Raw genomic sequence first — 18340 nt, 5'->3', positions numbered from 1 at the left:
GAAATGGGACTTAATAGATTTCTTTGTGATATAAACCTAATCTGGCTTGACCCATCTCAATAGCCCTAGAAGTGCCAAAAAATCAAGAAAATCTCTAAAAACTCGTTATGATAGTCATCATGACAACACTGCAGGGTTGTTTTGAGAATCAATTCAGATGATTGTAAACTTCTATGCAAACTTCAAAGCACTATGTATATAAATATTAGTTCATAATGTTATATTAAGTACCGAGGATTGAAAAACTGACTATAACCTCTTCTAATCAATTTCCATACCTGTATAAAGTAATTATGTCAGATTTAATGTGATTCTTCCATGAATTTCAAACACTGATTTTTCAGAAAATTCCTACTATGAAATGAACACCCTGATGCCTGGGTAAAATTATTCATTGTACTAACTCTGGTTTTAGCTAATATGATAATAATAATAGGGAAGGGAATAAACTTTTATGTACCACTATTTTGTCCCTATTTCAGAGTTGAGGAAACTGAGGCAAATGGGAATTAAGTGACTTGCCCATAGCCTGTAAGTGTTTCAACTCAAGTCTTCCTGACTCCAGACTCGGCACTCTATTCACTATACCGTCCAGCTGCCACTTTTGTAATAGATACAATTACTATAGAGTTAACACATACACACATATATCCCCAACAGATGCTAAGATTGAATATCAGTTCCAAAATAGATGGAAAACATTCCAATAGATTTGGAAAATAATGTCAGGTTAACTTTATTCTAAAACCACTTTGACATTATTTTCCAAAATATTTGATGAATTTAAAACCTGTCAAATGAAAAATACTTCTCTTTCCAGAGTCAAAGTATCTATTTTACCATCCACTAAAGTAATCATTCATCATCTACTTTCAATTCTTACATATTCTTCTTGTAATTACAAAGAATCTTTTTCGTGTGAATATTCTAAAACACAAGAAATTGCATGCCATAGAGTGTTTAAAGAACTGACAGATATTGGTTATTTTATTATTTTAAAAAGTTAAACCTGACTAATTAGAATTTTAGTATAAAATACTATAATTACTAATAGAATAATTAGAATACTAGACCATCAATCAAGCATTTATTAAACACCTGCTATGTGCTATGGGCACCTAGATGGTGCAGTGAATAGAGTGCCAGAACTGGAGTTCAGAAAACTCATCTTCCTGAGTGTGCGTGACCTTGGGCAAATCTTGCCTCAGTTTCCTCATCTGTAAAATGAGCTGGAGAAAGAAATGGTAACCCACTCTAGTGTCTTTGCCAAGAAAACCCCAGATGGGGTCACAAAGAGTAGGATTTGATTGTAAATGACTGAACAACAATAATAATGCTATGTGCTAGGTTCTGTGGTAGGTGCTAAGTAAACAGAGATATTCTCCCCCAAAAAAGCAAAATAGCTCCTGTCCTCATGAAGCTTACATTCCAAGGAAAAAGTCAGGGGAAAACATGTACATATGAAGCTACAAAATACATACCAAGGAGATAAGAGGTAATGGGGAACAAGGAAGTGCTGGGAAGAAGTACTACCAGGAGAACTGGTACCAAGTACCAAGTAGAACCAGGAAAAACTTCCTATAGAAGGAGGTTCCTGAGCTGAATGAGTCATAATTCAGGAAGCAAGAGGCATGCATGAAAGAACACATTTCATACATCAGAGTCAGCTTGTGAAAAGGCCAAAAGATGGCTACATGTGAGGAAAGACAAGAAAGCCAATATGGCTGTATTATAGAGCTCAAGGAGAGTGATAAGCAATCAGGTTGGCATAGTGGGAGGGGGCAAAGCTGTGGAGAGTTTTAAATGCCAAACAGAGCAATTTATATTCAACTAAAGGTTGAAGGAAGGAAGGAATCACTGAGTTTAGTGAGTTTAAAGGAGTTTAGTGAATAGGGGGATTGGTGTGGTCAGATTTGAGCTTTTATCAATTTAATTTGGATTTAAAAGAGAAAAATTATTTCAGTTCCATAGCGAAATAGATATTTAAAAGTAGTGTGGAAAAACTTACCTTTTCTGCTAAAAGCTCTCTGATCTTGCTTGCCTGGAGTCTAAATTTCATGAGCTGTGATTCCAGGGCTATGCATCTTTCCTTCCAATCTTCAGTTCCTTCTGCCTCCAAAAGCTCTGCCATCTTTATTCTTTCCTAGAAAGGGAGAAGAATTCAGATAGATAAATAAAACACCTTTTAGGACTAAGGAAAATTTGTGTCAATATCCAGTGATTATAGAAACTTTATTCCCTGAGCAAACAACTGACATTCAATAAGTGAAAGTATTGTTTTAGCAGATGGACTTAAGAGATATATATACATATGTATGTGTAAATATATATGTATATATATATATATTCCACCCATTATGTAATGAGATAGTGAGCATTTGATAAACTAAAACATTACCCTTTTAAAAGATGAAATATTTTACAACTGTTTTCAAATAGAAATGAATGAAAAAGACACTAATTCCAGTCTTAACTCTACCACTCATTAGGTGATCTTGGCCAAATCATTTCATATCACTGCGTCTAAGTTTCCCAATCTAGAAAATGGAAAGAATGTCCTATTTATTGACATCATAGGATTGTCAAAAACATATTTGAAAATGCTTTGGAAAGTATAAAAACATATTTAAATGCTAGATATTATTTTAGTTTAGTCTTTTGCTTTGCTTTAAACCTCTCCCTAGGGGGTAGCTAGGTAGCTCAGGGGATTGAGAGCCAGTCCTAGAGATGGGAGGTCCTAGGTTCAAATCTGGCCTCAGATACTTCCCAGCTGTGTGACTCTGGGCAAGTCACTTGACCCCTATTGCCCACCCTCATCACTCTTCCACCTAGGAGCCAATATACAGAAGTTAAGGGTTTAAAAAAAAAATAAACCTCTCTCTTCTGTCTTGATTCTAAGGCAGAACAGTAGTAAGGGCTAGGCAATGGGAATTAAGTGACTTGCCCAGGGTCACACAACTGGAAAATGTCTGAAGCCAGATTTGAACCCAGGACTTCCAGTCTCCAAGTCTGGCTCTTTATCCACTATGTCTCCTAACTGCCACCCTGCCCTCCCCACATCTCCCCAGTTTAGTCTTTCCAATTGGTTTTTAAAAATCAGCCTATCATTTTTACTATCTAACTTTAATTAGTCCCTCTAATATCTTCAGTAAAACAGATCTGGTTTCAATGAGCATCAATAACACAAAGCAGGGCTGTGCTTGTGCTGAGAGGCATGATCTGGGTTTAAATGAAAATGTTTAATTGCCTATACTCCTAACTTACTGAGGCATAGCCTAATTTCTTTCAAGCTCTAAACCTAAACAAGTATATTCAAATATGTATGACTGGTGCAATTATTGAGCACTTATCCTAACACTGCCCAGCTATATTAGAGTAAAAATTTTAAAAACTTCATAAATATTAAATTCGGAATCATGAAGCTTATCAAAATCCAGAGTGAATGTTTGCGAGGGAGTAACTGCTCTACTTAGCACAGTTCAAATTCTGGGAGGTTCCATATGAAGGGGAAAACTTGAGCCTAAACAACTGCATCTCACCGAATGGTTTTGAGATCCTTAAAGATGAGGCAGCTAGGTAGGTGGTTCAGTCAATAGAGTGTTGGGCTTGGAGTCAAGACTTGAGTTCAAATTCAATCTCAGACACTTACTACCTGTTTGAACCTGGGTTAATCACTTAACCTCTATGTGCCTGATCTACTAGGGAAGGAAATGGCAAGCCATTCTAGTATCTTTGCCAAAAAATACTCATATAGGATCAGGAAGAGTTGGTCACAACTAAGTAATAACAAGGTGTTGATGGTTCAAGGGCAGCTAGGTAGCTCTGTGGATAGAACACTGGACCTGGAGTCAGGAAGACTTGTGTTCAAATTGGGTCTCAGAAACTTACTAGCTGTAGGACCCTGGGCAAGCCACTTAACCCTGTTTGCCTCTTTCCTCATCTGTAAAATGAGCTGGAGAAGGAAATGGCAAATCACTACCACAAATCATCTTTACCATGAAAACTCTGAAATGGTTCACAAAAGTTGGACACAACTGAAATAACTAAACAAAGACACAAAATTATTAATTTATTTTTAAGGTTAGCCTGAGCCTGAGAGAGAAACAATTCTTTAAAATGATCTTTATGGAAATAGGTTTTGAACAATGATACATGTAAAACCCAGTGGAATTGCTCATTGGCTTTTAGAAGAAAGAGGGAGGAGGGGAGGGAAAGAACATGAATCATGTAATCATGGAGAAATATTCTAAACTAATTAATTAAAAAAACTTTAAAGAAAAGAAAAAATTATCTTTATTTTCACTCAGTTTAATATTAAGTGCCTACTGTTTACAGAGTCCTGTGTTTTGGTGCTAGGTATACAAAGAAGAAAAAGCAAACAACAGTTCCTGCCCTCAAAGAAGTTACAGCCTATTTACTTATAATCAATGTTCTGAAGAAATCCATCAGTATTTCCCCTTCTATTAAACTGCAGATAATTATACCTACACTACCTACCTCAAAGTATAATTGCTAAAAAAGTATTTTGCAAACTACAGTGCTAGAGAAATAGGAGCTTTTATTATTGTAGTAATTTTATTATATTCACATACAATACTAACTTTAAATGGATAGGAACAAATATGAAGAGCTAAATACCTCGAAGAATATAGGCTCTTCAAGACATCTGAACCACAAGTACAAATATTTCAGAGCCCTAAGATATAATTTTACTTAGAAATATCCCCTGTGTGTTTACAAAAAGAAACAGTGGGAAAATAATCTTTTGTTTTATTTCCATTTCATATCCCTCAGAACCTTCTTCACTACTTTATACTCTCAATGCTCTTATTCAACAAAGAGAACCCATTACCCAAAGGATAAATGACTAAAGGCTATGAACAGGCAGTTTTCAAAAAGAAGTTCAAGATAGCTATGATCATATAAAAATACTCCAAATCATGAATAATTGGAAAGATGCAAATTGAAACTACTCTGATGTTTGACCTCATGCCTTGGCAAAGATTGACAAAGATCAGCAACTGACAAATAAGAGGACAAAAATGAACATTTTTGGAGGGGCTATGGAAAACCAGAAACACCAATGTTCTGTTAGAGATGCTGGGAACTAGTCCAGCTATTTCTAACCTGTGCATATCCTTTGGCTCAGCAACATGACTACTAAGCCTATGACCCAAAGAGATCAAAGAAAAAAAGGAAAAAGAGCCAAAGACACAAAAATATTTATAGCAGCTCTTTTGGGGGGGGGGGGGGTAGCAAATAATTGGAAACTGAAGAGATGTCCATCAATTGAATAGTTGAACAAATTTTGGTATATGATGGGAATGATGGAAAACTTAGAAGAATTCTATGAATTGATAAAGATGAAAGTGAACAGAACCAATATGGAAATTCTTTTTTATTTTTTAAAAAACCCTTACCTTCCATCTTAGAATCAATAATGCATCTTGGTTTCAATGCAGAAGAGCAGAAGGACTAGACAATGAGTGTTAGGATCTTGCCCAAGGTTTACACAAAATATAGCAATTTCTACAATAACAACACAGTAAAGAAAAACAGCTTTGAAAGACCTAAGAGCCTTGATCAAAGCCATGATTACACAGCATTGATGATGACATGTATTACCCACATCCTCACAGGAAGTGCAGGATAAAAAATACATGTCCTACATTGTACATGGTCAATGTTGGCATTTGTTTTGCTTGTCTAGTCAATTATCTTACAGACATTTTTTAAGTGCCCACTCTGTGTCAGGCACTATGCTAAGTGCTGAGGATACAGAGAAAGGCAAAAACCAATGCCTGTCTGTTCGCAAGGAGCTTAGTCTTATGGAGAAAACAATATGCAAACATCTACATACAAACAAGAATAAAATGGATGTAATACAGATGATAGATATACAATAAATTAATGTTTTAATATTAATAAAATATTAATCTTTGAATCATTATATTGTAATAATTACATATAATTTATATTGTAATAAAATTTTAATATAGATAATAATTTAATATTAATAAAATAAAGATATAATAATCTGGAGTTAATCAACAGAGGAAAGGTATTGCCATTAAGGGAAATCAGAAAAGATTTCCTGCAAAAGGTGGGAATTTGACTAAGCCTTGAAGAATGCCAGTAGCTGGAAATAAGGAGAGAGAAAGACCTTGGCTGGGGGAATAGCCAGGGAAAATTCACAAGCAAGAAGGCCATTTATAACTGCAGAGTATATGAAAGGGAATAAACTGTAAGAAGACTAGAAAGGTAGGAGGATGCCAAGTATGAATGTACATATTTGCTATAAGAATTTTTTTCCAGAAAAAAGGCATTGAAGAGTTAGCAATAGAGCTGTCAGAAAAAAAGAAAAGGATCTTATTAAAACATTTCTTTAAAAATGCACAGAAAGGAACAAAAGGATGGCTAGAAAAACATAAACAAGATAGTTTTGAATGTCATATGATAAGTTTATTACATGCTTAAAGCAAAATCAAACTTTACATAATAGAAAGTCAAATTTTTGAGTACCATTCTCTTCTATTCTGCTTCAAATATGAAATTCTTCATTGTATTTGATGTTCATTATGTTCAGAACAAAAAAAGTATCGAATTCATAAAAGAATCTCAGCTTATCCTCTTGACTAATATCCAATTTAATTTTTCCTTTTAATTACCTATTCACTCAAAAACCTATTTAAAAAAAAACCTGATTTACTGGTGTGTGGTTTGTGCACAAATCCCTCTTTATATTAATAATATAACATAACCATGCATTACTTATTGCATAGCAAGTACTATGTTCAATAATACTTAAATTAATAGGCTCTTTTATAATATATCACAAAGAAACATTTCCCCAAAGTTATAAATTTATTATCATTAACAATAGCAACAATCCAAATCTGTATAGTACTTTAAAGCTTACAAAGTACCTTGCTCTTAACAATTCTGTAAGACATATAGTAGAAATAATTGCAACCTAAATCCTTAAGATGAGTAAATTGAAATTTATATAGGTTACATGACTTTCCCGTGATCACATAAAAAATGTGGGAGCTAGGATAGGATTCTTGGTGTCAGAACTCAATATCTGAAATGTTTTCTTCCACACCAGTAAGGGAATTTCTACAACAATCATGAAGATAAAAAGTAGGTGTCTTTCAATAGACTCACCAAAATAATCCAAAATCTAATCATAATTAGAGGGAACCTTATTGTGATGGCATACATAAATGGATATCATCCTCTTTTAGTCTCTTTCTACCTGGTCCCTAATTCCTTCTTATTAATCCTTTTTTTTTCTCAGTCATTTTTCCAGATCTTACCAATATCAGGGATCTTTTTCACTAACCATAGTATAACCAACTTTCATTTATTAAGTATAGATTATATCACTGCCATTGGCAATTATCCATTCCTTCATCTACCACCTACTTTGCTCCTTACTATCTCCAGAGCGGGCAGGGCAAGGAAGCACTGATGAAATGTTTTCATTAAATCAGAAAACAGGTAAACTTATACCTAAAATCAGCCATATTATAGCAACTGTATGTAAGAGCACACTTCTGTCCTTCAGACAATAAGAAGAGTCTCTTTCACACTGGAGAATTTTGCCATGGTTCAATAATTGTGCTTCTGGGTTGCACAATTTCTTTTTGTTGTTGCTATTCTCATTTTATATTTCTTATCCTGCAAAACATACTTCCATATTGGTCGTTGTAAGAGCACATTCATACAAAACCAAAACCCCAAAATAACACCACAACTACACTTCTGTATTCGACCCACATCCATTGGACTTTTTCTCTGGAGGTGGATAGCATTTCCCATTAGAAGTCTTTCAGGATTCTCAGATCACTGCATTGATTGCACAATTTCAAAAGCCATTTATTTATGTTTATTACCACCTCAGAATAAACAATTAATCTATGCAGAAGTTTTAATAAATGCTACACACATTTCTATATTCAGTGGGCTTGTCTAGTAGGGGCTTTCCCCTACGAGCTTGGAGAATTCAGTTGTAAACCTTGAACCATCAATCTTAGAAGAAGTATGGAAAAGGTAATACTTTGTCTCTTACCAAAGTCATTTACCTATGAAGATGAGACTATAAAAACATTTAGAAACTTAGATCCCTCTCTTCAAAATGCAGCTCAAGCAACACCTTTTATATGAAACCTTTTCTGATCTCTCCAAAAGCTAGTGCCTTCCCTCCCAAATGACCTTGTATTGAACTATATAGAAATATAATTATTATATAGTGTGCATGTAATATACATGTGTGTACATGTATGTATGCATGCATGTATGAATGTTTAAAAAGCAAATCCCCACTTTCAAGGAGCTCACTTGCTAATAGGGGAAAATGACACATTACAGAAGGTTTCGATTAATTATAAGCTAGATGAAAAGGTCCAGTGATCCATAGGGTACAGAGAAAAAGTAGATTGTAATCTTTTTTAACATCATTTTCATTGATAAATCCATATTTATTTTATGAATCCATGTACAAATTGACAATGATGAGAACTTTGGTATGAGAAACTTCTTTTTTGGGGTCTCCTATAGTTATTGTGGAGGGGTAAGGGAGCAAGGAAAAATAAGGCATTAGTAGGGGCAGTTGAGAGGTTGAATGGACAAAAGGGGGACTGCCCTTGTTGATAGCTGGTAGCAGGGTTGGTCATCTGGGAGGTATTGTCATTCTGGGAGCGTTTACCAGCCATTTGCAGTTGGTCTGCCTAAATACTTGGTCTTCGTTGATTTTATGCATTAAAGTGACAGAAGACTGTGGACATTAGCATCTCCTCCTTCCCATTTGATACTTCTATTCTCTATTCATTGATCTTATAAGAACTGATGGCTCTTCTCTTCGCCCAGGCTAACCTTTCTACTTGTGTTCTTGGTTCCTCTCTTCCCAGACAACACTTAGAGCTTCCCTCTTTTATATAAATCTTCTCTCTTCCTAATCTTCAACTTCACTAGCTCCTCCATCATCTCCTTCCTTTCCCAAACAAATAATCAATAAAACTTTCTCTTGGCCCTGCCATTCTTGGAAGCAATTAAGTTAAACCTCACCATTTACAAACCAAATTCTCAGAATAAACTGCATACAAAGATTGGCCCCACTTCCTCACCTCTCACTCCCTTCTTAATCCCTAGGAGTTTAGACAGAAAGTAAACTGTTTTGTTACTAAAGGATTCCTCACTACCTCCAAGATCTTTTCTCAGTCCTCTTCCTTCTTGACTTCCCTACAGCATTTGACCTTTGATGTCTACCTTTTCTTCCCCCAGTCTCTCTCTCTTTTTTTTTTAGACCCTTACCTTCTATCTTAATATCAATTAAAAAACCAAAGAGCAGCAAAAGCTAGACAATTTGATTTAGGTGATTTGTCCACGGCCACCCAGCTAGAAAGTATTTGAAGCCTTATTTGAATCCAGGTCCTCCAAACTCTAGGTCTAGCTCTCTATCCACTGTGCTACCTAACTGCCCCTCCTCTAGTCTTGCATCTACAACTTTGTATCAAACATCTGTAATGAGTTATCCTTTAGACATCTTAAACTCAATATGTCTAAAATTCAATTCATCTTTCAGGCCAAACCCTCCCCTTTCCCTAACATCCCTGTTACCAATGAAACAGTACCATTTTCCCAATCACCCAAGCACAATAACATAGGTGTCACTCTCAACTCCTCACTCTCACTCACTACCCCATCCCCACCATATCTAATCTGTTGTGTTCTGTCCAGTCTATCTTCATGACATCTCTTCTCTCCTTTCTAACACAGCCACTATCCTAAAACAGGCTCTCAAGTCCTACCCAAAAAGCAGTAATACCCAATAGAGCTCTCTCCTCCTGCTCCTCCTCCCCTCCCTCTGTCTCTTCCTCTCTTCCTCTGTCTCTCCCTCTCTCTCTCCTTCTCCCTCTCTCTTGCCTTCTTCCCTCTCTCTTCCTTTCTCCCTCTCTCTTCTCCCTTTCTCCCTCTTTCTCCCTTTCTCCCTCTTTCCCTCTCTCTCCTTCTCCCTTTCCCTCTCCTTCTCCTTCCCTCTCTCCCTTTCTCTCTTCCTTTCTCTCTCCTTCTCCCTCTCCCTTTCCCTCTCCTCCTTCCCTTTCCCTCTCCCTCTCTCTCCCTCTTCCCTCAAGATCTTAATTCGCATGAGTTTAATGATCATCTCTATACAGATCTAGCCTTTATCTCTCTCCTGAGCTCCATTCCCACATCACCAACTGTCTATGAAACATCTCTGACTAGATGTCCCGTAAGTATCTTAAAATCAGCACATCTAAAATGGAATAGATTATCTTTCCCTCTAAACCCACCTCTAACTTCCCTATTTCCATGGAAGACACCTTTCTAGTCATCTAGCTTTGGAATCTATCATACGAAATTCTTCCCATTCCCTAAAACCACATACATAAGCAGTTGCCAAGTCTTGTCAAGTCTCACTACACATCTCTCTGCTCCCCTTGCTCCATTCATGGTCATCACCCTTGTTCAAGCCCTTGTCATTTCTAACCTGGACTCCTGCCAAAATGGTCTCACTGCCTCCATTTTCTTCCCTCTCCAATCCATCCTCCCTACAGCTACCAAATGTATATTTGTAAAACACAGGTCTAATCATGCCATTCCTGGCCTCAAAAAGGATTGCTGCCTCTTTATTGCCTTGACATTTAAATGCCAAATAGACCTCAGTCTATTTTTCTAGTCTTACTTTCTATTATGGTCTCTAATGCATTCTGAACTTAGCTTTATAGCCAGTTTGACCCTATTGCTGTGCCCCACATATAGCATTCCTTCCCTGTCTACTGCCTCTATGCCTCTTTGCACAGGCTGTCCCCCTTGCCTAGAATATTCTTCTTCACATCCCCATCTTAAAATGTTCAGTTATGGGGGCAGCTGGGTAGCTCAGTGGATTGAGAGTCAGGCCTAGAGACAGGAGGTCCTAGGTTCAAATCTGGCCTCAGACACTTCCTATCTGTGTGACCCTGGGCAAGTCACTTGACCCCCACTGCCCACCCTTACCACTCTTCCACCAAGGAGCAATACACAGAAGTTAAGGGTTTAAAAAAAATGCTTAGTTATATTCAAGGCTCAGCTCAAATCCAACCTCCAAATGAGCCCTTTCCTGATCTTTTCACTTGTTAGTTTTAACCGTAGTACACTTGAAACCATTTTGTGTTTATATTTATTTTGTATTTACTTATCTGTGAACCTGTCATATTCCAGAGCAGGGGTTGGCAATGTATGGCTCTCGAGCTATATCTGGCTCTTTTGAGGGCCAGATATGGCTCTTTCTGCAGGAGCCATAAAGTCAATTTTTTTTCAGGCACTGTTACAGGAGGGCGCACTGTGAGCACTGTACGGCTCTCACAAAATTACATTTTAAAAAATGTGGCATTTATGGCTCTCACAGCCAAAAAGGTTGCCGACCCCTATTCCAGAGTGTAAGCTCCTTGAGAGCGGGAATTCTTCATTTTTACCTTTGTATCCCCAGTCTCTACCAGGGCATGACTAAATAGATGCTTGTCAGATTGAACTCATTTTTTGTCACCTTTGTGTTAACGATGTGATAATCTTTTTATTAAATTTATGTTTCCTTTTCCTCTCTCATTCCATAAGTGAAAGGGTTTCCACCAAAGTTTACTCCTTGTCCCTTTTTTTCTCTATATACTCTCTTTCCCTCCATGTGCTCCACTCCTTTAACTCCTTTATTGGAAATGTATGGCCTTGATCTCTTTGGTGAACTCTAGACCCTCATTTCTATCATACCTCTATTTGCTTATCCTGATAGATGTTCAAAATAGAATTACTTGTCTTCCTCAAAAAACAAAATGAAAACCTATTTCTCTTCCCTGTCTACTCTATTTCTGTTGCTAGCATCCACCATTTCCCTACTCACTCATACTTGAACCTTTCAAGTATTTTTTTCCCAGAATCTCATAGTTAGGAGGCATCTCAGAGACCTTGCAGTCAAACCAGTACCTGACAAGTCACTTCTTTTTTTTTTTTCCCTAGGAGTTTTTTTTTTTTTTAAACCCTTAACTTCTGTGTATTGACTTATAGGTGGAAGATTGGTAAGGGTAGGCAATGGGGGTCAAGTGACTTGCCCAGGGTCACACAGCTGGGAAGTGTCTGAGGCTGGATTTGAACCTAGGACCTCTTGTCTCTAGGCCTGGCTCTCAATCCACTGAGCTACCCAGTTGCCCCATAGTCACTTCTACAACATATCTAATAAGAAGTCATCCAGTCTTTGCCTGAACCTGACACAGAAGGCCAAATGCACTATCTCCCTATCTCCCAAGGAGGCTTATTTCACTTTTGGATATCTTTAGGTGTCAGGAAGTACAGTGAGTCAAGACCTGCCTCTCTACAAATTCTACCTGTTCTATCAATTCTGTCCTCTACAGCCAAATCTAATAGCTATACTTCTTCCCAGTCAGGAGCCCTACGTTTCTCTTAATTCAAGCTAAGGTCAAATTAGCTTTTTTGGAATCACACTATTGGTTCAGAGTTGGCAATTCATTATTCCCATCAGGCCTTTCTCTCAAGATCTTAATTATTTGCTAAATTCTTCCTCTGCATTTTTTCTCACACCTGCCTTTCTATTTTATATCCCCATTGCCTACACCTTAGTGCAAATCCTTGTCATCACTTGCCAATGAAAATTATAATGGCTTCCTGTCCCCTCATCTTCAGTATCTTCCCACTCCCAACTAATTCATCTTACATACCACTATGAAATTAATATTCCGGAGGAGTTCTGATTATACTCTTTTACTACTAAAAAAAATTTTAATAGTTCCCCATTGTTTATGATCCAGCAGATAGAGCATCAGGCCTGGGAGTCATCTTCTTGAGTTCAAATCTGACCTCAGATGCTTATTGGTTGGGTGACCCTAAACAAGTCATGAAAGCCTGTTTGCCCAAGTTCCTCATCTATAAAATGAGTTGGAGAAGGAAAAGGCAAACCACTCCAATATCTTTCCCCAGAATACTCCAAATATAGGGTCTGGAAGAGCGGGACATGACTGAAAAGAACTGAATAACAAAATTGTTCATGGAATAGTCTAATCTCCAGCTAGGCATCAGTGGAATTTGAGTTCAAGTCCTGCCTCAAGACATTTACATCCTGTTTGATCTTGGCCAAGCCACTAAAACTTTCTCTACTTCAATTTCTTCTTCAGAAAAATGAAGTTTTGGACTTGATAGTATCTTCCTCATCTAACCTATCATCTTATGCTCTTCAGTCATTCAAGGCCCTCTATGAGCTAGACTTGGGGTATTCTTTGAGCCTTAGCTCTTAATATATCACTTAATTACTCAACCAGCCATTCCCTTAACATTGTTCATGCTTTCCAGCCTCTGCTACTTCGCTCACACCTTTTGTTATGCCCCAAAGGCCTCTCCTTTACTTCTCTCTCCTTCTGTTGAAAATCCTCCTTATCCTTCAAAGACCAGTTCAAAGACCATCTCATGAATCTTTCTCTGGTTTATCCAGCCAGAAGTGATCTCATCTTCCTCAACTTTCATAACACTTACTTAGTTCCTCAGACTATTTTGAATAATGCTTGTGAGGATAACTAATCTCTGCTCAGGGCTTTCCCCAAAAAACATGGTTGCTGATATGCTAATTTTTTAAAATTTTAAATAAAAAATAAGCAATTTTGAAAACTTTCAAATAATTTATTTTAAATTACTTTAAGAGTCAAGGAAGATAAGAATAAAAAAATCCTACTCATGTGTAATAATAAAATACAGGGTAAAATGTGAAACTGAATAAAACTTGGAGTATATAGGGCATAAGCATATGATTGGATTCTACTGATTATCATCAGCAAGTGAACACATAATTACTAATTCATTGATAAGTGTTTTAACTGTACTAATAACTGCATTAAGTAATTGGGATATTAAAAAAAGGATAAAGGACAATCTCTGTTGTCAAGGAGCTTACAGTCTAATGAGGGGAAGGACACACAATGTGAAAGCAACTATAGGTAAACAAGATATGTACAGGATAAATTGGAGATAATGACAGAAGGAAGGCACCAGCATTAAAAGGAATCAGGCTCAGCTTCTTGAAGAAGGTGGAATTTTAGCTTAGGCTAGAAGGAAGCCAGGTAGAGGTAAAAAGGAAAAAAAAATGGTGGAGAAAGTCATTTTGTAACTATGTCAGGAGGAGAAGGAAAATGCTTATCTGAAAATGGTAGACAGTCTGTTTCTATTCAGGAACGATTTTAGTTAAAACATACAATCTACAGGCATATTGTAGCTTTTCGACAAGTTTGGGACTGTGCGTACTGGAACCCAGGCATGAACAAACTGAAGAAGAAAAAAAAAAGCCCTGCCTTTATAGATTTTGACACTCTTAAAGCCATGAGTAGCAAATTACTGATATTTCCACACTTAAAAATCTAGTGGATGGCTCAGATTGTAACCATAGGCAATAAAGAAGCTCAGGCAATGGATTTCACCATTACTTATTCTAATATTATATTGGTTGATTAGTTATAACAGAGTGTATATATATATATGTACATATATATATATATATATAAAACACTAACATTATAACAGATTCTACCATAAAGAATCACAGTTCTAGGAAGTAGTTCATAATAAGGAGTTAAGATTAAATGAAAGTACTCTTCTTAACTGTGGGAGTAGAAAAAGAAGAAAAACAACTGCTTGATCACATGGTTCAATGGGGATATGATTGGGGATGTAGACTCTAAACAATCACTCTAGTTCAAATATCAATAATATGGGAATAGATCTTGATCAATGACACATGTAAAACCCAGTGGAATTGCTCTTTGGCTATGGAAGGGGGTGGAAGGAGGGGAGGGAAAGAACATGAATCATATAACCATGGAAACATTTTCTTAATCAATCAATCAATCAATCAATCAAATAAACTGGTCAACCACACTGAAAGGAAAAAAAAAAGAAAGTACTCTTCTTTTAGGTCTCCATTACTATATTTAAGTGTCCAGCTGTAACTGCTGTGACCAAATCCTATATAAATATTTTAGACGCTTTTAATTTGAAAATAACTTTATGGTGGAGTGCCAGTGATTGATACTACTTTAGCTTCAGATTTTCCAAACATCCCCAGGGACCTTTGGAAATATTTACTGACATAAAATAAATAGTTTACAATTGTGGAGTGAATGATTTTTTTTTCTTTCCATCTCTACTTCCTGTTTCTCTCCCAAATTCCCCAAAAGGAAGAGGGAAAAGAAAAACAGAGTTCATCTACTGAAGCTCATTCTTGTTATCTAAACTTGCAGTCTGTGCATCTCTGACCTCTAGGTTGCCAGCATATGTCAGTATTTTCCTCACTAAAACAGAATAGATGTCCTTTTAGACTGTCTTGTTTAAAGAAATCTTCCCTATCTTCATCCCAGGCTTAATCTGAAGTGGATGGGAGAGGGAAGGGATTAGTCCAAGATACTGACTAGATGTTACATTTATTTCTCTTAATTTTTGTCATCTATAAAATATAGTGTCATTTTAAAAATCATAGTATTTTCTGGAGAAAGTATTTCAACTGTCAAATGGCAGTTTAGCACTGGAAGAGAACGAGTTAACCTTAAAATTGCAGATTGCAGTGACTTTGGTTAATGTTTTCTTAAAGTTTTAACATTTTTACCCCTGAAATCTCAGTGGGTGGAACAAGAAACACAAAGTGACATAAGCGTTAGGTTCTGCGTGGTTAACTTTATGAGCGAGGGTAAACTTTTAAAAAGCACACCGTTTGCTGGGAAAAGGATAAATTGCCTAACTTTTCCCTCCGGGAAAGTCCCGTCACCTGGCAGTCAGTCCCCAAAGGCCCTTCTCACAAGAAGTCGGGGAGCAAAGAAGAGCCACAGGACTGCCATGTAATCAGGAGACCCCTAGCTACATAAAGCGCCTTGTGCCCACTAGTGAGGCAGGGGCAGAGAAAGGAGGGACTGGGGTTACATTCATTTAATTCATCAAAGCAAGGAGAGCATGGCAAGAGGAGAGCACGGTCCGAGAGCCAAGCGCCTTGGCCGCAAGAAGAGAAGCTCTCGCACAGTTCAGTGCCCTTTGGGCTGGGAGGCAATGGGGAAATAAAGGAACTGCCTGGGATGAGGATAAGGATGTGGGGGACAGGGTGGTGGGGCGGAGGCCGAACCCCGTTTCATGCCCTGGCCCAGGGCTTCCCAGGGGTTCCCCTACATCCCTACACCGCCTCCCCCCCTTCCCCGGCCATGGTGGAGTTATAGCCCGTCTCCCAAGCGGACGGTCTGGCGCTCAAACTTGGAGAGGGAACGCTCCGGCCAGACTGGAGAGCCAGAGAGAGGCAGAGATGTTGGGGGGGTCTCGGACTTTAAGACCGACCTACCTGTTCTGCTGTTCCAGGGACGGTGGAAAGAGTGGCAGCAGCAGCGGTTACAGAGGGGACCCAGGCTGCCACTAGTCCCAGGGCTCCTGAGCTATCCGCTGCCCCTCTTTACTCCAACCCACCCACCCAGGGAGTCAAGCAGGGGCGGGTCGCCGCCACCACTCTGACCGATGCCGGGGGAGGCCAATGAGAGGCTGGGGCCGGTCCTTTTGCGTCATTGGAGGGGTGTGACCAAGACGACCCTTCCCCACCTCCCCCACTCTACCCGGAGTCCCAAGCCCCTCCGTCTAGTAGCCTAGAAATCCCATCCCTCTCCGAGATTCTGCTTCCCGAACAGTAGTCCTGGGTCCGAATTCCGTACGATCGGGGGGCTTTCAATTCTATTGGTAAAGCGGACCCAACCAGTAGGTCAGGCAAGTCACTTTGCTCAGTTTACACAGCTGGCAAATGGGAATAAGAGTTTTCCCTTCTGCGGAGGATCTGAGTAAGTTTGCTTTGTTTTAACTACGCGCAGCCAGCCCGAAGGAGATAAAGTGTTGCGAAACAATGAGAGCCTCCAAGGAAAGGAAGCTGTTATTACCAGGAAAAGGCCAGCAAGCCAGTATCGGGAGTTCATATTTCTTCCAGATGAGCACTAATTTTGAACAAGATCCACGCAACCCCCACACATCAAATTCTTCCTGCCTTTTGTGGGAGCTGCTGATGCACAGCACATGCCTTACTGTCTCCAAACAAGCCAGCCTTCCCGGCCCCGTTTTGTAGAGGAGGCAGGAGTTAAATAGAGTTTAAGTTACTTGCATCAAGTTACTAGGTCAGGAATGACCAAGGATGAGAGAGACTCCTTACATACATACAGTAAAATCGCTTCCATTTTGGAGACGTAAACCCTAAAAGGCTGGGGATGACGTGAGTTAGAAAACTTCTAAAGTTTTGCAGTTATCATTGCAAGACTCAGGATCAGTTTACTTAACTTCTAGAAGAAGAAAAAAAAACACTCAAAAAATTATTTTCTGATTGTTACAGAGAGCCCAGTGTAAAGGGCAGTATGGAGTCTGGCTGTGCTGGTCCTAACACAAAGTGAATTTTACACTCAGTTTAGGCAGCAGCAGATCCAAAATCTTTCAGCTGCTTAATATTCCTTTAAAAAAATAAACTCTTTAATTAAAATGATGATGAAAGAAGACAGGATACCAGCTGCCTGATTTCATTCCTGTGGGCATTCCACCATTGGTGCAGATCCCAACCTATCCACACCTTCTCATCCTCTGAAATTCCTGTCCACTGACTGCCATAAATCCCCCATACAGGAGCTACATCATATCCTTCCTGCCCAAGTCTTCATTGCTAATAAGTTGCAGATGAATTCCACTCACCATATATCTCTCCAAGACCACACTATTTTTCCCCCAAGTAAAGCCAGATACAAATCCATTGTAGAGAGACTGTTATTGTGGTGGGGGAAAAAAAAAAACAAAAAACTTTGGTAATAACTAGATTTTTCCTAGGTAGCAACAGCAGTTTAGGCATCCTCTAGGAACCTAGATTAAAAATGGTAGTAACTTAAAGATTGGGTATTCTCACTCTTCATTTTACAGATAAGGAAAATGAAGCTTCTTTGAGGGTAAGTGACTCATCCAAAGGCACATAGTTCTTGGTGGCACTCAGATTAAATACTATGTCTTTTGATTCCTAGTCCATGACACATTTTTCACTATCACACTGCCCTAGTACAGTGCCCTGTGCTTAGAAAATTTTGTCCAATACTTTTTAATCTGTTTACAATCACATTAATATGGCTATTCCTTCCATGGATATAAATGGCAAACCCCTTTTGCCTCTGTGTAAAGGTTGACCTAGATGGTAGTTAAGATCTCTTCCAACTCTCAAATTCTAGGGAATCTTGATTCTCATCCTGTGGAATTTTTTTCTGTGTTCTTTGATAAATCTTCCATAAAGAAAACTGCCAGTGTACTA

At 38.2% G+C, this 18340-nt stretch overlaps 1 protein-coding gene across 1 annotated transcript in view; it reads right to left on the bottom strand.

The window, feature by feature from the left end:
• The window catches only part of PLEKHH2 (pleckstrin homology, MyTH4 and FERM domain containing H2), a 123967-nt gene extending 107374 nt beyond the window's left edge, over positions 1-16593 (bottom strand). Inside the window, exons 1-2 of the mRNA XM_044663281.1 lie at positions 16367-16593; positions 2009-2143 (exon numbers count right to left, since the gene is read on the bottom strand). Coding sequence (XP_044519216.1) covers positions 2009-2131 — 123 coding nt within the window. The 5' untranslated portion in view covers positions 2132-2143; positions 16367-16593. The remainder of the gene's footprint in view (positions 1-2008; positions 2144-16366) is intronic.
• Positions 16594-18340: the final 1747 nt, after the last annotated feature.

The sequence above is a fragment of the Gracilinanus agilis genome, chromosome 2 (assembly GCF_016433145.1).
Source record: "Gracilinanus agilis isolate LMUSP501 chromosome 2, AgileGrace, whole genome shotgun sequence".
Taxonomy (NCBI): Eukaryota; Metazoa; Chordata; class Mammalia; order Didelphimorphia; family Didelphidae; genus Gracilinanus; species Gracilinanus agilis.
The sequence above is the reverse complement of the archived record's forward strand: the minus strand, read 5'-3'. Positions and strand labels throughout refer to the sequence as shown.